Here is a 25,170-nt window from a genome sequence, read left to right as displayed (position 1 = left end):
TCTACTTTTTATCTTTCACTGTGCCTTCTCTTATTGACAGTTTTTTTTCTAAATGAAAGGATCCAAAACTTTTGAGCCATTTTCTTTAAAAATAGTTCTGATGTGTATCATCTGCTGTGTCTGCACTGATGTATGGTTTGTGCTTCTATTTATCTTTTCTGCACCTGCCTGCATACTTCTAAGCACCAACAGTCGAAATCCATACAAGTACCCCACCTGTTTATCTGAGCCATAATAAATGCTTGCTGTGCTATTCTGTTCACATCTGTTTCTGCAGAATAGTGTCACTTGCTTTTTTTTCTCACCATCTCTGTAACAAACAAACATTTCCCTGAACCTCTTCACCACTCAACCTTTTCTCCAGCTTCCATTCCCCATTTCCCCCTCCTTTCCTCTCACATACAGTGGTATATAAATTAATAGTCAAGACTACTTGTCCCAATGCTTGCTGCTTTTCTAAATAGCACTTATAAGTAGTTCACAGGTCTGCTGTAAACCCTTGCAGCCTTCCATGCTGTGGAAGTACTTTATCTCCTGCATTATCTGTCATTCTTGCCACTCTCAGTTGTTCACCCCCTTCCAGACTGATCATACATGAAATAATGCTTAATCCCCGTGCCAGGAGCACCCACAGATACTCACTTCCCATGTAGCAAACTGCTCATCTCTTCCACCTCTTTGCTCTTTAACTAATCCATGACTGATCGTGTCTGGTAGACCGTCAGCTCTCTGAAGAAGGTGCCAGGCCTTTCAGCATTGCTGTATAATGCTATGATGCTGTATGAATATTCATTCATATGCAAAACATTCTAGCTTCATTTTATCAGCTTGCAGTCATATAGGTGTTTCATACTTATATATTTTTTTCCAATTCACTTTTCTCCCATTGAGATAAGGCTTTTTGCTCTGTAATTACCAGGGTCATCCCCTGCATCTTGCTTAAAATTAGATAAAATATTAATTATTCTCTAGACTCAGCTGATGTGAAGTATGCCAGACAGCGCACTTAATGGTAAGAAAAATCTCTTACTCGGAAAATAATCACACCGTTCAGAGTAAGGCATAAGGTCTGACTCTAAACAGCTTCCAGATAGTTCATCCCATTTCTCCCAAGTTAAAGCTTTTACGAGCACACATCGCCTCTATATTAAAAGTCATAGAATCACAGAATCATAGAATCATAGAATGACTTAGGTTGGAGGGGACGTTAAAGATCACCTAGTTCCAGTCCTCCTGCCATGGGCAGGGTTGCCCATGCCCATGCCCACATCCATAAAGTTCCCTTTAACTTGAGACTTGAGTGCACTTGAGTGCATCTGAGGCTCTTAAAAGAGTTGTGTGTTTGAAATTAAGTTAGCATGGCATATGGGTACTTGCTTTCAGACACTCACAGTCTCATACCAAGTAAACTTCCTAGATATGTTCACTTCGGTGAACACTGTTTATGTCTGGTTTTGAAAATGCTGATTCAGAGGCAAAAAAAATTTCCTTGTTCTCCCCAACGAAGGGAACTTGCTTTTTCTGAATGCTACAAATAAATATTATGGAGTTTTTTCTCATCCAGAATTTTGCATTAAAAAAATGCTGAGTGGAAAAAAAAAAACTAAAGCTGAAAGATTCAACTTTCCTACAGGCAATAAATCTGGGAAGAGAGTTTACAAACAACTTAATTTTCATTTCCTACTGCGACCATAAGTTTAAGAGACACAGCATAAACCAAGAGGAAGCACAGTCAAATGCCTCAAGGAACAGATATCGCTGTAACTGAAAAGAGTATTTTCATCAGTAAATGACTGAATCAGTCCTTCATCAAGAAAATTGGTCCAACATAAGTCTCACTGGGGTTACGTGGTAGCATCCATGTAGAGAGGTGGCAGAACTTATCTCCAACTTCTAATTTAATTTACCCATAAATGTATGTTAACATCCCTTCCTAGCACATATAAACCTCCTCTCCCCCTGCTCTGTCACCACCTCCAAATGTAAATCCCCATGGGATTGTTGGCATCCGTTGTAGTTCCACCACCTGTTGCAGCAGAAGATGTGAACGTGCTCCATGAACAGGGATCCAATACAGACAACAAAAACAATGTTAGGACTAAATCTAGGCTCCATCTCAGGGCTACATGCTGTCTGGAAGCCCAGGCAGATCTCTTTTCTCAGAAGGACACTGATCATGGTGGGCATTCACTGAAACGTCCTGGCCTCTTCCAAACAAGAGCATCTCTGCCCATCAGTGAGTTTTTGCCCAGCTTCACAATGCAGATGCAACATTGTAATTAACACAGCACCACAAGAAGATCTGAGAAAAGCTTTCAGAATTCACATAAACAAATAAATAAACAAAACAAAGTACCGAAGGAAAAAGTACCTCATGATATTTTTTCACTGTTTTCCCAGACACACACGTGCAGGATTTCCAATTTGAAGTCCCACAGCCACAATTTCCTCCACAGCGCTGGACAAGGAGGCAGCGAGGGAAGAAAACGGCATTTGTCAGCTTCAGCTCTTCCCTTAAATTGACAGAGTAGTTTCTCGGAGTGCAGCTGTAGCGCTTCACATCGTCATTCAACCTGTCCAGGTCAACTGTAATGCAAAAGGGGCTTCATTAGTAAGGTCTAAATGGGACGTTTTCCCAGTTCAAACTGCTCCCTGGGCAGCCGGTAACACAGCGATGTGCTCCTGGTTGGGAAATACATGAAGTATAGCAGTGATTTCTGAACAGGTAAGCATAAACCCACCCATTTTAAATCATTACAGGTGGCTATCCTGGCTCTCATCCTGCCCACAGTGACTCCCACACGCAGGGCTCACACAGACTATGAAGGTGATGAGAGAGCTTGTAATAAAACACGGGCCTGAAAGCTCAAGGCTAGTTATTTTACTTGCTGTGTCACTGACCTGCTGGGTGACAGATTCCACCTCTGCCCCTCTCTTTCCTGATTATACTCTATTTAACTGAAGTTATTTTTATTCTGGGCATGGTATTTTGCCTACCAGCAGGCATACAGAGGGCAAACACTTTACAGGAGGCTCCTCCAGCGGCCTGCAGATAAACATCTTTGTAGAGAGATCCATCCTTCCTCAGAAGGGCCTCTAAGACAGGTGGCACTCCTCGCTATCCTCAGTTGTCTGTGTTGGTTATGGATAGAGTCTAGATACCTCACTTTTAGATGCCTAAATCAATCTAAGCAATATTAATTTTAGCTTTTAAGTGCTACTATAATAGGCATACAAATAAATACAATTAAAACTAATGAGCTTCATTGAACGCCAGTGGCTGGTTGGTGTTTGAATGCCTGTTATTTCTGTGAGATGCGTCATGTAAACAAGCAGTAAAGCCAACCATAAAAATAACTTATAGACTATCCACTGTGAGTTTAAGTGCTGTTTCTAGCTTTATCTTGCAAAGCTAAAATAAAATTAAAAAAAAAACTTCTATAAATTCATTTTCCACAATAGTGACAGAGTTAAAAGAAACACACTCAATTAATTTTATTTCTATAAGTTTCCTGATTTATCTTTCCATCCTTTTCTACTTTCTTCTTTTCTGTAGGATCCTGTCCACCAACTAACTGTTTAAAATCTTACTAATTCTTTCAAGATTGTTGGATATGGGAACCTGTGTTAAAGTTAAATCCTTCAGATTGAAACTAAAAACCAGAAATGAAATTAAAATGCATTTTGAACTAATGAAGTTTGAAAGCTAGAGAAATCATCTTTTTTTTTTTTTTAATTAAAATCTTCGAATTTCTAGAAAAATGGGAATCATAAACATTGTTTCTCAATACCAAATCATTAACTTAATGAACTTTTTAAAAAATGAGACAAGTTGCACTGAAAAGATAAATTAAGCTGGACAAAGAGAAATAACATAACATGATTGGAGGGCATAGAAGACAAAAAATAAACCCCTCTCATCCTAAACAGTATTTGTTAACAGGCACTTTGAAATGAAGCAGGAATTGTTCAAATGAGAACTGAGATAACACACAGATTTTCACGGGCACGTTGAATAGCTCAGCATCCCCTTTGGTACTGAGCATACCTATGTCTGTGCTGTGCTACAAATGTGAAAACCTCCAGAAAAAGACAGAAGTACTGCAACTCTTCATTCCATCTGTGATTCTGTCCTTGTCATGGAGTAAATTGTAGAAAAAGCTGTGATTTGTAAATATCATGCACCTTTACATTCTGGACTTGAGGTACTCGTCGGTTCACAGTGGATATGCAAGAGGCAAAGGTGCATAAATGTCATGAGCACTATTATACAAAATCATAGCAGCTTCACTTTCCTGGCAATATGTTATCTCAGTCAAAGGGAATTTTGCAGATAAATTGTGATTTTATAGCAATCGTGATACATCTTGCTGTGAAATCTCAGTGGTTATGTCCAGAGATCTTGCATCTCTCCAGAAGAGGTATAGATCATCCTCCTGATACAAGCACAAAATCAATGGGGCTGCTGGTACATGCCTGCACTAGAAGAAAAATACATCCCAAATGTCTACAGTCAGGACTTAGAAGACCAGAGAATATTGATTTTTTTGTTTTAACGGCTGATATTTTGTTCTCCATTGTCATTCTTCAAAGCCACCCCTTCACTGCAGCTTATAAGGGCAATCCTCACAGGGAGGTGTTTCCCACTCATCTAAACATTCTCATAAGGATCTCTGCCAGCTCAGCTTTGCTTACAGATAAAGCAAGGTAGTATCTATCTGCCTCATATTTGTTTCAGGTGATTGACACAGAAAAAGTAACCAAAGGAAAAAAGAGAACAGAAAATATTCTGCCTTCAAGATTAACTGGATTTCTTGAGAGGAAAGCCCACAGCCTTCATAATCTGCACTGCAGCAGTCCTGAAGCAGAGATGCCGATACAAGCAGGATCCTGCTGGGGGAGGCTGCCTGTGGACGCAGATGGCATTTGTGGATGGTGCAGCTCTAGACTGTGTTAGCACAAATGCTCAGAACTTTAATTCAGCATTGATCATCATGCCTCTTGTTGAGGTGGTAAAACAAGCTAGGCTTCTGGCAAGAGCCTGGTCATTAGGGAGGGCCCAGACCCAAGTGGCATCAAGTGGCATCTCTGTGCAGGTGGAGATGTCCAGAAGAGTGAACAAAATTTCCCCTCAGGCTCAACAGTTCTTAATTCTGCATTGAGCTGATACCTATTGTCACAGCTGTTGTTATCAGTACAGGAATGAGTCTTTGTAATGAGACTGGCAGAGAGGAAAGCATTTAAAGGACCAAGATGAGGGTCCTTCCTGCAGAGAGCATTATATCTACTGCAGTGGCACACATATTAGCTTCAGTACTTAAGCTGCTCAATTCAAATGGCAAGGGGTGACCAGGCAAACTGGAGGAAAGGCTTTGCTCAATAGTGTGCAAAAGCCCAGTTCTGATGACTTTCAGAAGTCTTTGCAGTCTCTTAGGCTGAAGCTGAGTCAGTACTGTGGAGAGCTGTTGACTTGCTTGAAGCATAGCAGGGAATAACCAGATAATTAGGATAACTTTTGCTCTATGCAATATGAATAGATCAGCTATTTTTGATGAAAGCTCAAAGCTTTCAAAGATACATTTTTCAGGAATTCCAAAATCAACCAGTGGAAAAATACATGATTTTTAGCATATTTTTCCAAGACAAACTATTTTTGAAACATTTTGCATATAACTGCATGAATTCTCCCTGATTTAATATCCACAGCATTCTGGAAATGACTTATCTTTAGTTCTTAGGACCCCCAAATACAGTTTTCATTTAAGATGTGAATTCCCTTTGGTATATTACATCACAGGCTCAGACTGAAATGGACAAAGCCCATGGTGGAAAGGTCTTAGTGCAGTGATGCTGAAATTATACAAATAATTGTAAGCAGAGAAGGAAAGATTAAATAACAGGTTGAAGAGATACATACAAAAAGTCACCTGGAGATAAAACCAATCTTTTTGGCTTTGCTGTATCAAAATCCTATCCTTGGTGGGACAAGGTGACTGTGCAAGGTCAGTGAGCAGCATGTAGTGGCTATATCACACTGACACCCACCAACAGATCCCATTGCCTGATTAGCTTTAGACCATGGTTTGCAACCTCCTTTACAAAAAATAAATAAAAAAAAAAAAAAATAAATAAAAAAAAAAAAAATCACATTTTTTCTCTAAACCACTCTCTCTGCTGAAAGTTGTGATACGCATTCTTTTTCTGACTTGGGATTGTTCTACTGTCTGAAGCCTTTCTATTTCCTCATCCATGTAACAATGAGATTTTACAGTACAGTCAGTTTCATGCATCTCTTCACTGCTGTGACTAAAATGTAACCGAGCCTTGGCATGACTGGTGTGAAATCCTGCTGTTTTACTTATCAAAAATTGAAACCACTAGTGTCCTTAATTTAAAAATACAACAAAAAGGTTCTGTAGACTGGATGCAAATAACTTCAAAGTGTTATTACAGAATGTCTGCATCAGAGGTTCAATTTGTAGGCAAGTCAGGCATAAAAAGATGCACCAGAGCAGTAAGATGGATACTTGGGGTACAGTGCTTCCTCCTTCCTTTCCCTTCAGTCATACACCCATTCTCATTTCTGATAGCACTAAAGTATGTGCTTACACTGAAACATTGATCCTAATGAGAGTTAAACATTGAAATCAGAGACTGCAGAGAGCTAATACCATGTCTTGCTTAGAAGGGACAGCCTTAAAGACTGTAGGGGAGAGAAATCCTGTGCTGCTGGTCACTGATTAATTCCAAAAAGACAGGCAGTCTGTTAAGGTTTCTGCTAAAATAGTAAGTATTCCAAACTAATGGCCCTGAAATACTCCTATCTTAACATTTTAATTCTTTCTTCAAGCATCAGCTACAGACTGGAGCTGAGGTGTAAAGGGATGGCAAGTCCCTCATCACAATATTCCTATTCCATTTGTCAAGGCCATCTCCAAACTACGCAGCTGCAGACCAGTCAGGCTAATTGTGGTAAAATGAAAGAGTGTTTCTGAAAACAATGTTCAGGCACTTGAAAGACAAGGGGGTGACTGGAAACAGCCAGCATAGGTTTGCCAAGGGCAAACTGACCAACCAACCTGAAAACTTGCTCTGGTGAGATGACTCTCTTGTTGGAGGAAGGGAAAGCAGCTGGTGTTGCCTACCTTGATCTTAGCAACATTTCTGACACAGTAATTTACAGCATCCTTGAAGCCAAACTGCTGAGATATAAAAAGTTAGGTAAAATTAGGTAGATAAACAGAAGGACAAGGTAATCAGGAATTGCCAAATACAGCTGTTGCCTGGTGTTCCCCAAGTTTCCCAAGCTGGGGTCTATACTGCTAAAGATCTCCACTAGTAATCCTCAGCATGTTTGTCAGTGCCATTCAATTCTGGAAAATTGTCCTTATGCAGCAGAGTTGTCTTTCGGAGGGATCTCAGCAGACTAGAGGAATATGCAGGCAAGAACCCCATGAGGTTCAGGGACAACAAATGGAAATTCCTGCGCCTGTCTTGGAATAACCTTATGCATCAGTCCAGACCAGTAACACCTGGCTCAGCAGCAGCATTGCAGAAAAAGACTTGGCATCCTAGTAGGCAGCAGGCTGTATATGAATCAGCTGTTTGCTCATGCAGAAAGTGAATGCTCCACTTAATTAAGCTATTGTAAAGTTGCAGGTAGAGTACTGTGTTCGGTTTTGAGCTCCTTCAATGGAAGAGAAGGGTCAACAAACTTGCAGTGCAGTGAAGGTGAACAGGATGGTCCACAACAGCCACAGTGAGGCAGGGGAACTGGGTTTGTTTAGTGTGGAGACCAGACTAATGGGGGTTCTAACATCTCCAGTTATCTAAAAGAGGCTACAAGGAGAATGGAGCCATACTCTTCCTCACAGTGCGCAGCAAAAAGACAAAGGGCAAAAATCAGAAGTGGTTGCAAGGTAGTTCTAAAACAATACTAATTGCAGTGACAGTGATTAACACTGGGACAAATCATCAAAAAGGTTGTGGAATTGTTCTGGTTAGAAATATTCAAACCTTGACTAGGGAAGGCCCTGTGTAACCTGGTCTAAATTTGAAGTTGGTCCTGTTCTGGACAGAATTTTTGGTGAGGTGATCCACAAAGTACCCTTGTAATCAAAATTATTCCATTCATCTATGACTGATAATAAAATTCCAAGATGTCTGTACATTTGCTGTCTTTCCTGAAAAGGTATTGACACCACCAACCATATGGTTGATTATAAGGTTTTAGAAATATGATTTTGGTCTGTTATGAAGGCAATATGGATGTGTGGAACTAACTAGACTTTGGGATGACACTCAGCACCATACCATGTTGACAACAGGCCAACTTAAGCATCATCTGTACGTATATAGAATATAATGCTTAGAATTTCAAAGACATTAATCTGCTTATCTTTCATTGAGGGATTTACCCACATTGCACAGGAAAGTAGAGAAGGGACAGCCCATCCACTGACTGTCCTCTCCTTTCAGAAATCTGCATTTTCTTGGGTCTTCTACTGGAGGCAAGCAAACCACTGCCAATTCTTCTAAAATTTCTAATTCCTGTTCTCTTTTTATCAGCTAAAGAGATGTGTATATGCAAGAGGCCTGCACTCATTAGCTTGCCCCTGCTCATATTTTGTGCATCAGTATGTGGTGGAACTGCAGAGTGGTGTGAGCAGTGTGCCATGCAGGCACCCAGAGCTCACTTCCAGATCCATGGATGTCTTGCACCCCTTATGTCCAGCATTTGTACTCCCGTGTATGCCTGAGCTGTGTCAGGTAGTGCAGAATTGTATGTATGGTCAGAGAAATTCAGAGCAGCTATAGCTGCTTGCAGCTATGATGAGGTTGAATCTGAAATAGAAAATTCAGATACCGATATTTAGTAAACAGTTAAATCTTCCACTGGTTTAATTACCAGAATACACTAACACTGATGAAATTATTCTTTTTCATATAGAGTGTTGATCAAACCGTGGGGCTTTTAGTCTTCAAAATATGGTCAAGGGTAATCAGCATTCTCCTGCATTGCTTAATGACAGTGCAATAAGCAGTTTGTTAAATATACCTGAAAACTCTGGGAGCTGCCCAAATCTTTCCCTTGGGAGCTGGGGAAAAGATGGTGTGATTTGGATTTAATTCAGAATCACAATGCCAAGATGAACCTCCTCAATATGGAAACTACTATTTCAGAAGAACGAGAGATCAGAATTTCAGTGGGATTGTAACTGTCTGCATGAAACAAGGTTCACAATATATGGGCCTATTATAGACTGGCAAACCAATTATCAGCTGTGGTATGGGTCAAGTAGCGAAAGCAGGCCAAACCATCACTGTCGTAAATGGACATAGCTTCACTGAAATCAATGGAATTGAACAGCTTATTCCAGTGATAAATAATATCCTGCAAGTTTCAATAGCTTCTAAAAAAGGTTTAATAAGAAAAGCTTTCACTGCAATGACTTACAATAACGCAACGTAAAGCATGAGGGAAAATCTCATTTGTTACAGAGGAGGAAGAATATGAATGTAGATCTGAATTATGCTGTGAAATGAAAGAATGTGCACCATTTGCATGCAACAGACACCTTGGTTCCCAATCAAAGAAGAGAGGAAGAATTATACTGTTTTTTTTTTTGTTTTGTTTTTTGTTCTTTTTAGCAGAGAGAATACTTTGTATTAGCAGCTACTCTAGAAGGTATTCTATCTACTCAGAATATTCACGTGTGCCATGAGCAAGGTCTGGTGCTCTGAAACTTGCTGGCAGCAATCCCAGAACCTTTCAAGGAAGTGTACATGGATGTCTGCAGTAATTTATAGGCCACTGTTTGCAAACTCCTGAGAAATGACATTCCTGAGCTCAAACTTTGTTTAACTTCTTGCTAGAGCGCTGCAACAGTGATAATTACAAGGCATTGTTAAGGACATGGTGCTACTTGCTTGATATTGGGAACCTACTTGGCAATGGATGGCAGAAACACTCCATTAAGACTTGTGGTCTCATCAAACTGGTTTCATTCTAGAGAACAGTTTGACAGTGCTAGCAAGTGTTTATTTATTTAACCTGAAAGTCGCCACGGTAGACAGATGTTATTACAAGAATGTCCCACCTGATTAATTTCTCCTGATAGCTGAAGGCTTCCTGCATACTGTTTCTCAAAAAGAACATGATCTAAGACAGGTGTAGTCTTGCTCATTACCAGAATGAATCCACATATGTTATGAGGTCTGTATATGAAAAACACATATTTCTAAAGATGACTCCTTACTTTATGTAGACATTAGGATCTATGATTCTATGATGAGGTACTGAATTTTTTCTCTTACCAAATTACTGTGACATTGAGGTCAGCTACAACATATTGGTGTAAAGCAAAAAGAATTATTTAAGGGATGTACTTTGATAAGACCTGATTTTTTAAGAGTCTAGGATAAGCCTAAGGCTGTAGATGACCCTGCCTTCAGCAGGAAGGTTGGATTAGGCAATCTCTTGATGCTTTCCCACTTCATCTAATCGAGAATCCTGTTAGTTTCAGCTTTCCTAAAATACTGTACTTATTTCCTTAATCTCGATGCTTATCTCAGTGGATTACTGAATGGAAAATGAAGAAAAAATACAATTTAAATGTCATTTATTATATATTCCTGTCATCAGAATTGTCACTCAGCAATACCACCTCTTAATCTCAATTTTCTGGCACAATTTGGTATGAGTAGAGAGTTGGATAGGATCTCATTAGAAATTCATTTATATAATTTATACGACATGTTCTGAAAATACTGTGAAAGACAAGCAGAGATTACATCAAATTTTTCTGATCTGCTCCATAGCTGCTCTGACTAAGGATAAGGAATAAAACTGCAGCTGGAACTAGAAACAGAAACAATAGATATCTGAAATAAAGGATGATTTAATCTATTGCTCTTTTTGCTGCAAGGTTATCTTAGCATCTATAAACATTCCCCAGAGATCTATAGTGTTTGTGTTTAAAATATACCAAGCAGTTCCAATTTAAAGACTTGTTAAAACTATTCCCTGCTCCTGACATCATCCAAGAAAACCCTTTAATCTTCTCAACAGTTTATGACTAAATAACAATTCTTAACTGATTTTTTTAAAGTTGATTGCGCTGAGGCACTTCTGTCCAGAGGGCTGCTACCACTCAGAGAGTTTGGCCTTTACTTTGAAGGCAAAAGGAAAAAGGACAAACTGTTACAAAACCTTTTTTGGTGCTTATTCCTGTACCCAAGACAAAATAAATTTTAATAAAATAAATCAAGAAGTACTAAAATAATAACTAGAAAAATCTTCATATTTTTATGTTTTGTAAGACAACGATTACATTTATACTAAATGAAAAAAACCTTCACAGATCTGAATTTTCTGAGCACTACCAGAAGATCAGATTGATACCTGTATCCAACATGATCAGCCTACATAAAACAGCAAATGGTATTTTATATGTTTGTGGTAATGTGCATTTATATGGGGTACACAGTCACATATGCTCTAAGAATCAAATGAAATTTGGAGAGCAGAACAAATTTTCTAATTATTTTCTATTACAATTAAAACAGACCTCTAATTTCTTTTGGATATATGTCTTCAGAGCTGAGTCCAGCCTCCCTGTTTCAAAGACCCCTAAATGAGATCAAATTGATCTCAAAAGCGATGCAGTTGCAGACAGGTGACATAAGCACAGAATATGGGATGTTGTGGTTGTCTGAAATTTTTGATGAGCTAATGTGGAATTAAGCAAGGTGATCCAGCTTTCAGTAGATGGACTCTCAGGTCTTTATCGTAGATTTCTTTGAAATGCTGAGCCAAACACCAGAGATGGTCACCACATTTGAAAAGCTGCCCCTAAATCAGCTGTACAACTAATATTCTGTACGTGCTTGCAATCATTCTGCTGCACCAAGGTCAGCAGGCATAGGAGAGCCAACAACTTCACCACTTACACTCAGGACAGCATGGCCACATGTAAACTGCCCACCAGGAATGCCATTTGGCTTCTGTCAGCTCCTGATTCATGCCCAGCAGTGATGTGGGAGAATGACACGGCCTGGGCCAAAACCAAGCAGAGACCATGTTGACAATTTAGGTGATTATCAATAGTATTTTTTTTTATCGTTATGGGTCTGCTAGCTTATCATCCCTTTCCTTCACCATTTGGTGGATTATTTGAACTAACAGAAGGAAACAAGAAACATAATCCAGAAATGTGTTCTTTGCTCAATTACAGACAAAGATGTTAAGCCATAGTAATGTTTGCTGGCAACATAATGAAAAACAGCGAGATGCTCACATCCTAAAAAAACAGCTGCATGTACAGGTGTCTGCAGCAGATGCCTCCCTAAGCACAATGTGATAAAAGTGATTATTTCTTACTCAACAAAGAACAATCCCAAACAGGGTATTTAACGGAGGATGATAGTGCAGGTAATTAGGAGCCCCATGCCTTACACATAAAGTAATGTTTAAGAGAGTGAAGCTGAGAGCCATCTGTACTTTACAAATGGGTCTACGTTTCTGTTTGCAAGCAGTTGTGGGCAGTTTTCAACCTGATTTCTCAGATTTCTCAGCTGATACCCTACTCAGTAAGGTCTAAATGTCTTATTTCTGGTTTTAACAGATGGAACCTTCCCCTATAACTCAAAAAAAAAAAAAAAAAAAGAAGGCAACAGAATGTCATACTTGAACAAAGGACATTTCTAAGAGGAGCAAAGGAACAGCCTGCTTTTCCCACAAAAGATGTACTTTGTGCTTTTTCCTACCTTTGGACTTCCTATCATGGTAGCTCCTGCCTCGATAATGGTGGCCACTTTCTGTGTACAAATTCTCGAGATCCTCTTTCCAGGAGTCTGGATTGAAGTGTTTAAGCAGATCTTCCACAGTGTCAAATGCAGCAATAGTCTGATCCAGGGCCTCTGCTGTGAGCGTAGGGTCAGTCACTGATGGAGAGGGATATGAGACCCCCTAAGAGTGACATACATCTCAGTGTACTTGGAGAGATTACATCACCATACAAAACAATTAACAACAGTCTCGTTTCATTACTGACTAAAACAGCTACTTTGGGCCATCTTTTGAAGTTCTTAGCTGGGTCAGGCTGCATTATGACTGTTTTATTTTGTAAGGAGAAGAGACACCAAACTCTCAATGAAATCCAGGAGGAGACAGTACTGCTGGACTGACCACTTCCACTTTCCTCAAAGGGGATGGTGACCTGCACATTTGCCAAGAAATAAGGGAAATGCCTTTTGAAACCACTGGGCTGGCCGTGATCACAGCACAGAGGTGCCTTACAGTGCTGGGTTGATGCCTTCGCCATTCTGCCAACTCTGTTATTAAATCTGTAGGAGGCAGTTCAGAAACTGCAGCAGAAGAAGACAAAGACAACAACTCCTCTAGATTTTGTGCCCCCCTCTGGGCTCAGTTAAGACTTGAAAAGATGGCTTTTTATATTCCCAAGAATTATATATTATGAAATATGAATGCTAATTCTTCTACTCTTATACAAAAAAATAAAACATGCTTAAAAAAATGAAAACATGATATTTGGATCTCAGTAATGTAGTAATGAATATTAGGATTACCAACATAGTGTTATCCTCACAATAATATAATAATACCAAATAGAACATCATTTGTAAGCAGGAAGAGCCAAGTACCACTTTCTGAGCATATCTGGCTCCCATTAAATTTGTAGCATAGTTTGACTTTACAGAAAGACCGCAGTTACTTCATTTTTACTGGAATTAACTTTAAATTTTTTTCTTAGGTGTTATTTAGAAACACAGTATTCAGAACCCTGATGCCACGTTTTTCCTTGTCAAAGCACAACATCTCATAATATTTGTGTAAAATATGCAAAAGAAAAACTAATAATGCACATTTGTTAATTTCTGGAGAACCACAATCAGAATAGTTGTTTTTCTCCAGTAAAACACATAATATAATACAAGAGTTTTCCTTGGATTTTTGTTTCTTAACAAAATTATCAGGGCAAAGCCCTGGAAAATGAAGAAACTTTCTTCTGAAAACTCAGCTCTGAAGCAATGTAGTAGAAATATGACATTTAAAGTAGATGGTCCCCCCAAATAATTTTTTGCCTGGTCTCTCAAGAAAATACATATGTTAAACCATTAATCTTTGTGATTAACTTCATTCAGTTGAGTAGTAATGAAAGGCTCATCTCATATGTTACTCATATACTTGCAAGACTGAATTCTTCAACAGTTGCTAAAATAATTTTTGAAATAATCATTTGTTTTGTCTTTGCCTGTTAATTGTATCACAAAACGTATCATCCTTAATATTTTATTGCATTATTTTTTTCAAAATATGGACAGTCCAAAATATTATATACAAGAAAGAGAATAAATTGAAAGCATTACAATAGCACGGTCAAGAAAGCCAAGCTCTACCTTGCTGCTTATAATCAGTAGCACAAGAAGTTTCAGAGGGCAAATTTATGCCTGTAGTGCCTCAAGAATGCAATGCAAAGATGCAGTGCAGGCTCTAAAAATTCATGCCCACTACAGGGGAAGGTACACCTCAAAGCTTCTCTCCTGACTTCTAAGTAGCTTGAAACAGCCACTGCCAAAGAGATGGGCGCCCTGGGAAATGAGAAGCTCCTGCCAGTGAAACACACACAGCATTGCTATCCACAGTGCTGTCACTGACCATAGTGCAGTGTGCTAATGTAGTCTTTGAGGTTACAAAGGAAAAATGCATCAAAATGCAGCTAGCTTACTGAGAAGAGTGCATGGCTGGTCTGTGATCACAGCCTGGCCACGAACTGGCAATCCCCACACCCTTTCAGAAGAGACAGACGTAGAAGGTGCAAGGATGCTGAAGAAATACCAGCACAAAAAGTGTTTTGCTCTGGCAACCCAGTGGAGCACAGCAAGGAAATCCAAGCGTACCGTCATCCCTGGTGCCATTTCATAACGGATCTGTGGGTCAGCCTGTGAATTTGCAGGGCATTTCAAACTAACATGCAGCGGGGATTCCCCATTTTCTTTTCACACAAAAACCCCTACTTGAGAGATTAGTGCAACCTAGTTTGCTTAAAGAAGAAAGCTTAACTTTTTTTCTCAGTGACAGCCAAATCGAGAGGAATTATTGCAACAGCTCAGATAACCTCCTGGCAGCTCTATCATGTGACAGGCCCAAAAGTAACTTCAAAGCTGCCAACCCAACTGCCTCTCTTTTGTCCTGCCAAGAACAAAACACAGCCTACAGAAGAGCTTGGCTCCTTGTAATCTGGCTTCTGAGATAGCATCCAAAGAGGACAAGAAGCAGTGAATAGCAAAGACTTTCCACATTATTTATTTCTTCTATATTTCTTAAAACACATTTTTAGTTTCAAGGGATACAAAAGTATCTTTCCTGTCAGTGCTATTACTCGAAATTTCTACTGCATTTCCCCCATTCTATTATGTTTTCTATTTGTATTGTGAAGCTGGCAGACTTGTCAATGTGCATCCCAGTTATTTGTTGGTCACGACATCACATCACAAATTAAGGAAACTAACTTAAAAAGGAGTGCATTTTGTTCACTTTTTTTTCCCAGGTTAGCCATTCTATGTTCATAGAATCATAGAATTTGTTAAGGACAAAAATACTGGTTTTAGCATTCTGAGGGAAAACATGAAATATGGTTGTGTGTCTGATACAACCTCAGATGAGAGTATTTGCTCAAATTCAAATTTTCAGTCTAAGCAATGTTATTAACCCAGATCCTAGAATGGTCCTTTGTGTTACCTGTGGGTTTCAGGGAAAAAAAAACAAACATATCAGTCATGCTAACTTACTAACTGCAGAACAAAATGGCATCTTGTCAGCACCTGACAGGTCCAGGTTTGCCCTTCAGAACCCTTGGGACCACTACAGAACACTGAATGTTACCCTCTTGAAGAATGTGCCAGCCCTTGGACTTCCTGCCTTGGTGGTATCTTTGGGAAAAATTGCTCAACCTCTCCACGTTACTTGGAGGATAAAAAAGGGCTAGTGAGTGCAAATGAACACCACATGGAAGATGGTATGTTTGGTTGGATAGGGGATGGTTTAGGAAAAACAATGAAACTGGAGAAAATGAAGAAACTTGAGTTCTGCTACTGATTTAGCTGTAAGCTTCTGCGGCCATCAGCATTTTAGCTCTAACGTTGGTATTGAAGTTCTCTGCCTCTAACACCCTAACAACAAATATTTAGAAATGAGTACATGAGAAAATGAATTAAATTAAAAAAAGAAATCAATATGAAAAAAAACAAAATACCTGGATTACTGTTTGATATATTGTACTATTTATGATGTTAAGAAGGATAATTAACATAGTGTTTAACATATATGTGATCTCATTTTCACAGTTACCTGATGAGGGAGCCCTCGCCTTACATTTTCTAACAGAATCATTGAATTGTTTGAGTTGGATTGGACCCTTAAAGGTCACCTAGTCCTACACCCCTGCAATGAACCTACTGCTTGATCAAGTTGCTTAAAGTCTCATCCAGACTGACCTTGAGTGCCTCCAGGGATGGGAATGGGGCATCCACCAGCTCTTTGGGCAACAATGCCAGTGCCTTACCGCCCTTATTGTAAAAATCTTCCTTATACTCAATAAAAATCTTCCTTTTTTCAGTTTAAAATCATTTTCCCTTGTCCTATCACAACACACCCTATTTAAGAATCTGTCCCCTTCTATCTTCTAGCCACCCTTTAGATACTGAAAAGCTACTATCCAGTCTCCTCGGAGCCTTCATTTCTCCAGGCTGATCAGCTCCAGGTCTCTCAGCCTGTCCTTACAGGGAAGTGTTCCATCCCTTGGATCATTTCTGTCGCCCTCCTTTGGATACATTCCAACAGCTCCATGTCTCTCCTGTTCTGAGGACTCCACATATGCAGTACTCCAGGTGAGGTCTCATCAGCGCAGAGAAGGGGGACAAGATCACCTCTTGCTTTGTTGGGCACACTTCTTTTGATGCAGCCCAGGATATGTTTGGCATTTTGGGCTACAAGGGCATATTGCTGGCTCATGTCCAACTTTCAATCCACCAGTACTCCCAAGTCCTTTTCAGCAGGGCTGTGATTTATCCTTCCATACCTCACTTTCTACTAATATTGGGGGCTGCCGTGACCTTGCACTTGGATTTGTTGAACATCAAGCGGTTCACCTTGGCCCACCGCTTGAGCCTGTCTAGATCTCTCTGGATGGCATCCTGTCCCTTGGGCATGTTTACTGCATCACACAACTTAGTGTCATCTGCAAACATGCTGAGGGTGCACTCGATCCCACTGTAGCTGTCACTGATGAAGATCTTTAACAAGACCACTGGTTCCAGCCTTGACCTTTGTGGGACACCACGTCACTGATCTCCATTTCATCACTGAGCTGCTGACCACCACTCTCGGGGTATGATCTTGGAACCTCAGCCTACCAAACTTTTAAACAACATATTCTATCATATAAATTCTTTCTTTCAATTCTATATTAGAACAAAAACTGAGTTTATATCTTTCAATAAAACAGTCTCTTAGTATCTTCCTCTTGGCACAGACAGATCTCCGATCTGGTAACATTACTACTGGGGACTTTCAACAGAGTTAGTTCAAAGTTACAGCATTTTATCACAAAGAGCAAGTGGTAGCTGCAAACTCAAGGGCAACTGCAGATGAGATTGGTTAACTTCTTTTAATTTTGGCACTACAGAATTTTCTCTCTGCTCGGTGTCTGGCTTAGACACTAATCTGTAGAATTTACTCTTCTTTTATTTTCTGCTCCTCCACTGGCATCTCCTCTTAACTTCTGAAACAAAGGTGCTGTCAGTAAACTCTCTTCCATGATCCAAGCATGGATCTCACTGGTCTCAAATTCTGCTATGAGCACCCGTGTTAAGAGGACTGCTCATATGAAGAAGTCTAATGCTACATTGCTATTTCTAACGATATGGGCCGACAATTTAAATTTACTTGAGAAATGTGGGAGAGGACATGTTTTTAGCCAATGACACAAATCAAGTGCAATGTAGAGAAAGATAACTGTACACTTCCCTTCTCTTTCCCCTTTTCTTATTTTCCTTTTATTTTCCTTTTCCTTTTATTTCCCTTTCCTCTTCCTGAATCACATTTCATTGCTCGATATAGAGACTTTAAATACAGTGTTTTATGACAAAATCTTAAAAAAGCCTTATATGAAGAATGAAAAGCTAAATCCCTTTTTCTGTCAGTCTGTTTTTATTCTACTATTTAGATCAAGAACATTTCATAAATGAAAACTATAAGGAGTTTGTATCTTTTACTTTCATCCTGGCAGGGTGAGTTTGGAAGCAAGAAATCTTTCCCAATGGCTGGTCAAAACAGCTGATAGCATATTTTGAATTTTTTCCTCCTTAAAAAAACATTGATTAAAAGCAGGAGTTTGATAATCACTTATTTCATCCTCTGCCAAAGGTGAATACATGGTTCCTCTGTGTAGGCACTATAATAGTGATTTGGATTCAAGCTTATCAATCCAAAATAGAAATAAACTACTTACTGAGACAGAGCTTGTGACTGATTCCCAGTTGGTTTCTGAGGCTGCATGCTGGAAATCATCCTAAAGGGAAAAAAAAAAAAACAGGAAAAATCACATTAAGGCACTGTCCTAAATTAACTACAGAACATAAAGTCTCAGCATTCAACGTCATCTCTTTGAATTCTATTCCATGAAAGAAGAATTGCCATACATAATTACATAATTCCTAAACTTTTCCATGGAATAATGCTACTTTCATTCAAGTTTCTCCCTTCTCTCTCTCTATAAATAAGATCCTTGTAAGCTTGCTGAGGCAGGGCCAGGTATTGTTATTATTTGTAACATGACACACATTTGTCTTCATAACAGGATCTAATCTGACCAATACCGTTACAAATATCTTCTAAGTAGTGTTAACCACTTCTGCATGTATACAATCAGAGTGCAGCGCTGTTTCCCAAACTGACCCATTATGGAAAGAATGTGGACACACCTTGGGTACTTAGTTATGGTGAAAAGCAATGTACATTAATCCATTTGAGATGCAGTCCCAATATGACTGTCCTGCTTTTGGTCTTTGTACTGAACAGGATTTGCTCGTCTATGCAGAGCACTGAATGGCACCATGCCACTTAGACCAGAAACATTTACATTAGAAGGATCATATCACAACTCCTCTGGGCATTTATGATTAAGCTGAGCAAGGGAATAGGATTTATATCATCTAACTTTGAATAAAGCAAACATCTAAGATAGTCTTCTTTCCATTTACAGTCAACTAAATCTAGCATTTTTAGGATGCAAATCATCTGGTCTATTTTAGACATCTAATCTGGGATGACATGAATTGGATTCTAAAAAATGTTTTTTTCTCTCCACTGTCCACAAAGGCAGCCTGAGGTAACTAGCTTACATACAGATGTCAGTATTGTATGTAGATATTGATCTCTGGTCAGCTGAATTCCAACTCACTCATCTGACTATGATGAGCAATCGTTACTTAAATGATTGGCATGAACAGACAGGTAAGGAAAGTGGACTGAAGTGACAGTGTACGAAGGTTTTTGTTTCTAATAATGGAATGCATCAAGAATTTAAAGAAGATGAATCAATGTCTGATTTCATTTTACAGCAACTCAGTCTTTGCTGTGCATTTAAGTTGACAACTTAGAAAGGAAAAACTGAAGACCTGCTATTCAGCTGGTCCAATCTACACTCAACTCTGCATGGGACCATATATATATGCAAATATTTGTTATTTCTTATGAATTCAAAAGAGAAAAATTATCACATAATCTGTGAATTCACTGTGGTCCTTTTCAACCCAAGCCATTCTATGATTCTATGATTAAATGGTTCAGTGATTCTATGATTCATCAATAGATTGCTTCCTTTGTCAAGAAAGAACAGAGTTGCTTTTAGACACAAATTTCACGTATCTAGTACCAAACTGTTTTTTGTTAGCTATAAGAAGAAATTAAAATGTCCTAAAAGACATGAAATTGCTTATTCAATATTGTTACTCTTACTCTTCCTTAATATCATTCCTTTCTCTTGATGAGGCAGCAGAATTATAGTGATTTATTTAGTACTTAAGATTAGTAGAAGTTAAGTAACCCCATCAAGCTACAGTGTCACTGCAGTTTCAGTGATCACTGAAACTGTAGGGCTGTTAAAACATTAATAATGGTCATTTTTTTTTCCTGTGAATACAGAAGCAGAAGATTATTGGAAAATTATTTCATGCAGGCATTTTATAATGAGTAAACAGATCAACAAATGCTAGGATCAGGTCATAAATAATTCAGGAGTGGTAGATTACCTTGTCCAAGTTTTCTATAAATTTGATTGCCCAGTTATTGACAAGCAATGCTCTGAAGTGCATAGAAATGGATTTAAAAACCTCGTGGATCCTCTGGTTGTAGTTGCCAGTTGCAAAACTTGGAAATCATTTCCTATCTGTCATTAACTTCCATTTATCATTTCCAGAAAAAAAAAGTGGCATTGAGTCCTAAAGCATTATTTTAAAACAGGAGCAATCTGCCTCATTGAATGTCTGGAGACAAGACTGCAGACAAGGAATAATTTTGTGTTTGAAGTGATGGCCCCCTTGTGCTATCTAATTGTAGACATCAAAGCTGTTTCTTTAGTCTATGATTCTTCGAGATGGCTGATGACATGGAGCCCCTCCAACACCCTGAGATAGGCAGGTGGTACACATGCCTCTTGGATCTCAAATTTGATGACTGCGTATTTTGATTCTGTGATTATATTTCATCTGCATAAACTATTCACAACTAGATGGATTTGTTCCACCATCACTTAAAGCAGCTGCAGTCATTTTTGGCTTCTTAGAGCTTTCAACTTCTACAGTTTGAAAATTATTATTATCTATGTCTTCTGCTTGCGGCTATTTCAAATAATGATGTCAATGTGGTTCTCATCATTGCAAAACTCTTTTTTTTCTCACCTAAAAAACCTAAAGACGTATCTATTTTCACTGCTATCTATTCAGTTCATACTACATGTGAATTTGCATATGATCACTTGGCTTTGTTTTCTTCCGTACTTAAAATGCCATTAAAACCTTCAGTTAAAACATTAAAAAAGTACATCTTTCTAAACTGAATACTGAAAAAAACAGAGTGGCAATAATTTGGCTACAGCACCCTGACGACAACACTTTTGTTCATATGCGCACCATGGTAACACAACACTATTTGAAACTTCACCAAAGCATTGCAATTACTGTTCTACAAGCAGCAAAACTACAGGGCTTTTATTTATCTTCTTATAGAAGTTACTTTTACTGCAGAAAACTGCCTTTCATACCTCAACTTCCAAAACTACACCTCAGGAAGCCAAACCCTGAATGTGTCCTCAGAGTTATATATGTATGGATGTTGACATATTGTCCATGGATCTGTTTCAGACAAAGATAAGCTACTCTCTTCCTCACAGACTGACACTGTTTGCTCTCTGCATCTGAGTACTGATCTCAGTAAGTGAGATGGAGACACAGGCAGTATTTTGCTTCTCTAGTGGCTTTCACAAGTGGAGATTGTGAGGCCTAATGGCTGCAATCAAGGATACATGAGACTGCAGATAGATACCACTGGCTGCTCAGCAGCTGTGAGGCTTAAGCCATGGTATTTGCAGGGTCAGTGGGAACAGGAGACGTGAGGAAGATGCGAGGGTTGATGCTGGGCCTGTTGGAAGCCTGCCAGTCTGCAAAGCATGTTGTCCACGACTCCCTTTGCTGTACCACGAATCCAGCAACGTGAGTCTTCAGAGCCATGCTGAATTGCAGTCTGGTCCTCATATTACAAACAAGAAGCATTTTCTGGTATTTCTTGATTTTTTACACGCTTTATCACTGTAATCCAGTGTCATGCTGGTGCTGGAGGTCTTACCAGGTGTGGTGCCTGGGACAGGCCACAACCACAACAGCACAGGCACAGCACTGGCAGCTCTCCCTCCAGATAAAGGAAGCAGCCCCATACCTCTGCAAACTCATCGCTTGTCACAATCTGCAGGCTGCGGGGCTAACTAGATTTAGTAAAAGTTTGTTTCTTTAAGGAAATTAAGGAGCTAAGGAAACTAGGGAATGATGAGCATAACAAAGGAAAAAATAGCACAGGGAAGCTGAAAGTGCTGCTACAGCTCTACGCACGGTTCATTCGTAGTACTTAGATGTCAGCTTCAAACCACATAACAGAGAAGCTGCTTCCAGAGGTTTGCAGTGTAATAGTGTTAAAGGACATGCTCAGCCACAAAGCAGGTTCTGCAAAACCAAATGAGAGCAAAAGGGAGCATATTCAAAGAGTTCCAGAGCAGAAACAGAAAGAAATCAGGATTTTTCACTAAAGCATAAAACTGAATGGCTGGGATAGTGGAAGCCCTGTAAGAAAAAATAGGGTAAATCAAGAAGAGATGAAATTATCTGAACACTGAAATTAATAAGAGAAAAAGCTATTTTAAAACAATACTCAAAATGCATTTATTGCAGTCAGAGCTGTGAGCAGACAGGTAGCTGATATGCAGATAAGCTTCCAATTGTAGTTATATCAAATTATTCTAATTGCAATACAGTCTTTCTTTTTTTCTGTTTTTGCCCCTATAAACAAGCATTAATGCCATTGTTTTCTCTGAACACTGAAATATACTGTTATTAGATTTTATATAAAAAGCAACAGATGTTTCTAGCAAATAAAACACAAACTCAGTATACACTGTGTAACAGCAGCAGTGTTAGGACAGGTAATGGGCAAAATAAAAGTCATAGTTCCATTAAAGATAATGCTGTTACAAATACTCAGGTTTTTACACCTCCACTGATTCATTGTAATTTCCCATGCAGTGTTTTAGTATAGTCCAATTTCTATTCTTAAAGATAAATAAAAAGATTAAGATGTACACTTCGAGATACCTTTACTGTGTTTTCAATCCATCACATTATGAGGTTTTAACTTTCCTATCAGAATGATAGTTATTATTACTTTTCCTAAAGGATACCTCTTTTCCTGCAGCAAACCACTCACTGGGAATGGATAGGCTGCATTTTTCTTATTTACAGTGATGGCCAAATCACCACTCCATAATATTCTAGTGTCTGGTGTCTGATGTTGAATTTGGAAAGAGTAAAACAATGATTATTTATAATGTAGAAATCATGCCGTACGAAAGAACACAGTTCAGAGCTCACCTAACTTGGTTTCTCCAGATAACAACCTGTAGTTAGCTCCAAAAGGCCATTACCAATGATAACATGGTCTTGTCTTTAGCAATGCAAGAGTTTAACAAAATCAGGAAGCTGTAATCAGAACTGTAACACAGAGGGCTGAAGGTCCCCTACAAGGACAGGATGAGAGTTGGGGGTCTTCAGCCTGGAGAAAGCTCCAAGAAGACTTTATAGCGGCCTTGAAGGGGGCCTACAGAAAAGGGGAGGAACTTTTTATTAGGGCATGTAGTAATAGGATGAGGGCAAACAGCTTTAAACTGGAAGAGGTTAGATTTAGGCAGTATCAAAAAGAAATTCTTTGCTGTGAGGGTGGTGAGACACTGGAACAGGTTTCCCAGAGAGGTTGTGGATGCCTCCTCCATGGAGGCATTCAAGGCCAGGCTTGATGGGGCTGTGAGCAACCTGGTCTAGTGGGAAGTTTCCCTGCCTATAGCAGGGAGTTGGAACTAGATGATCCCAAAGGTTCCTTCCAACCCAAACCATTCGATGACTATGTGATTCTAATCTGAAGCCAGTCATATTCAAATTGGGAGTACAATCACACATTACCTCTGATGGAAACTATTACTGGAACATATAAGAAATGAACAAATGAATTTTAACCTCACAGAATTTTCCTTTCTATTTCTTGGTGCAGTTCTATAAGGCATGCCATCCACAACACCACTCCTCCAAGGTCAGTAACAAAAGGTCAGACAGCCACCACCAAGTGTCTGATCCCAAGCATGATACTATGATCCCTGTCCTTTAAAAGAAGGCATAAATTAGTTTCTGAAGTCCAATTGCCACTACATATCAGTGGTACAACCTTATCAGTTATGACTAGTTAACACTAGTGCAAAATGACATATAAAATCACTCCTGATTTGCTCTGACACATTTATTGCTTATAACTGAGCACAAAGCATAAGATGCTTAAAATTTGAAAGTGTGAGTCTGTAATAATGATTTAGGTTAACTGCAGTATGATACATCTAAAGTAAAAGTAAGACTGAAACAGAAAAATACATTTAAAGATGTTTGATCAATACTTCTTTTCATCCTTCACCTAGTTTTGGAATTAAACATTGCTGGTTGTATAGCATGACAGTGGCCAAGACCCTGACATTTAAATGATCCTTCTAAAAGGTCAGACAGTACTCTTTGAAATGAGACAATAAATGTGCCTTTGAAGAATCAGATGTCACCCAGCATTAAGCTGCCCATGAGCACCCCATCTGATGGCATACAACCACGAGGGAGCGCACGGGACTTTGCCATGCTGCGCAAAGCACGCATTAGCTTTGATTCCCCCTTCACCACAAAGTCCTAACCTTAGATGTCTGTGTACATAGGATTATGTTTGTTAGTAGCAAATCCGGTGCATGCTGCACTTGAGCAAAATATAAATTAACCAAATTCACTGCAAATATCCGCAGTTCCCCCTTCATCATTTTTACCAGAATAGTAAATTTTACCAGTGCATTTAGATATTACAATGCATATCTTGACACAATCTTCCACATCGCCTCTTCCAAACCCTAATGATTTCAAGCAGATCCATCATCATCAGTAACTCAGTTCATTTTGAATCTAGTTAGGTTTTCTTTCCTCTTTCAAGCTGCTCAGATTGGATGGCTGTCTCCAAGCTAAATTTATCTTTACTGCACTTACAGAAGTGCCAGCTTTGTCCTTTTCTTCCTCTCTGGAGTGTTCCTCCTGCAGTGCTTCTGAAGAGATGTTTTATCTCCTCTCAGCATCCGTTTTATTATGCTAAGCAAGCCAAGTTGTCTTGGCCCTCACTGAGAAATGTCTTCTCCTCCGCCGACTGTCCTGTGGCCATTCCCTGAGCACAGTCCAAGAAAGATGTGTTTGCTCTGTGTTATGGGGACTACAGAAAGTATCCCAGGAAAGTGCCATTGCTGCCTCATTAGTACT

General features: G+C 39.2%; 1 protein-coding gene across 3 annotated transcripts in view; it reads right to left on the bottom strand.

Annotated features, from left to right (window-relative positions):
* PDGFD (platelet derived growth factor D) overlaps positions 1 to 25,170 on the bottom strand; it is a 151,175-nt gene that overhangs the window by 14,201 nt on the left and 111,804 nt on the right. For all 3 annotated transcript variants that reach the window (XM_085216290.1, XM_085216289.1, XM_085216291.1), the window contains 3 exons: positions 18,534 to 18,593; positions 12,769 to 12,970; positions 2,372 to 2,586 (listed from right to left, as the gene is read on the bottom strand). In XM_085216290.1, the coding sequence (XP_085072416.1) occupies positions 2,372 to 2,586; positions 12,769 to 12,970; positions 18,534 to 18,593 (477 nt within the window). The remainder of the gene's footprint in view (positions 1 to 2,371; positions 2,587 to 12,768; positions 12,971 to 18,533; positions 18,594 to 25,170) is intronic.

The sequence above is a fragment of the Meleagris gallopavo genome, chromosome 1 (genome assembly GCF_905368555.1).
Source record: "Meleagris gallopavo chromosome 1, MGAL_WU_HG_1.1, whole genome shotgun sequence".
Classification (NCBI taxonomy): domain Eukaryota; kingdom Metazoa; phylum Chordata; class Aves; order Galliformes; family Phasianidae; genus Meleagris; species Meleagris gallopavo.
The sequence above is the reverse complement of the archived record's forward strand: the minus strand, read 5'-3'. Positions and strand labels throughout refer to the sequence as shown.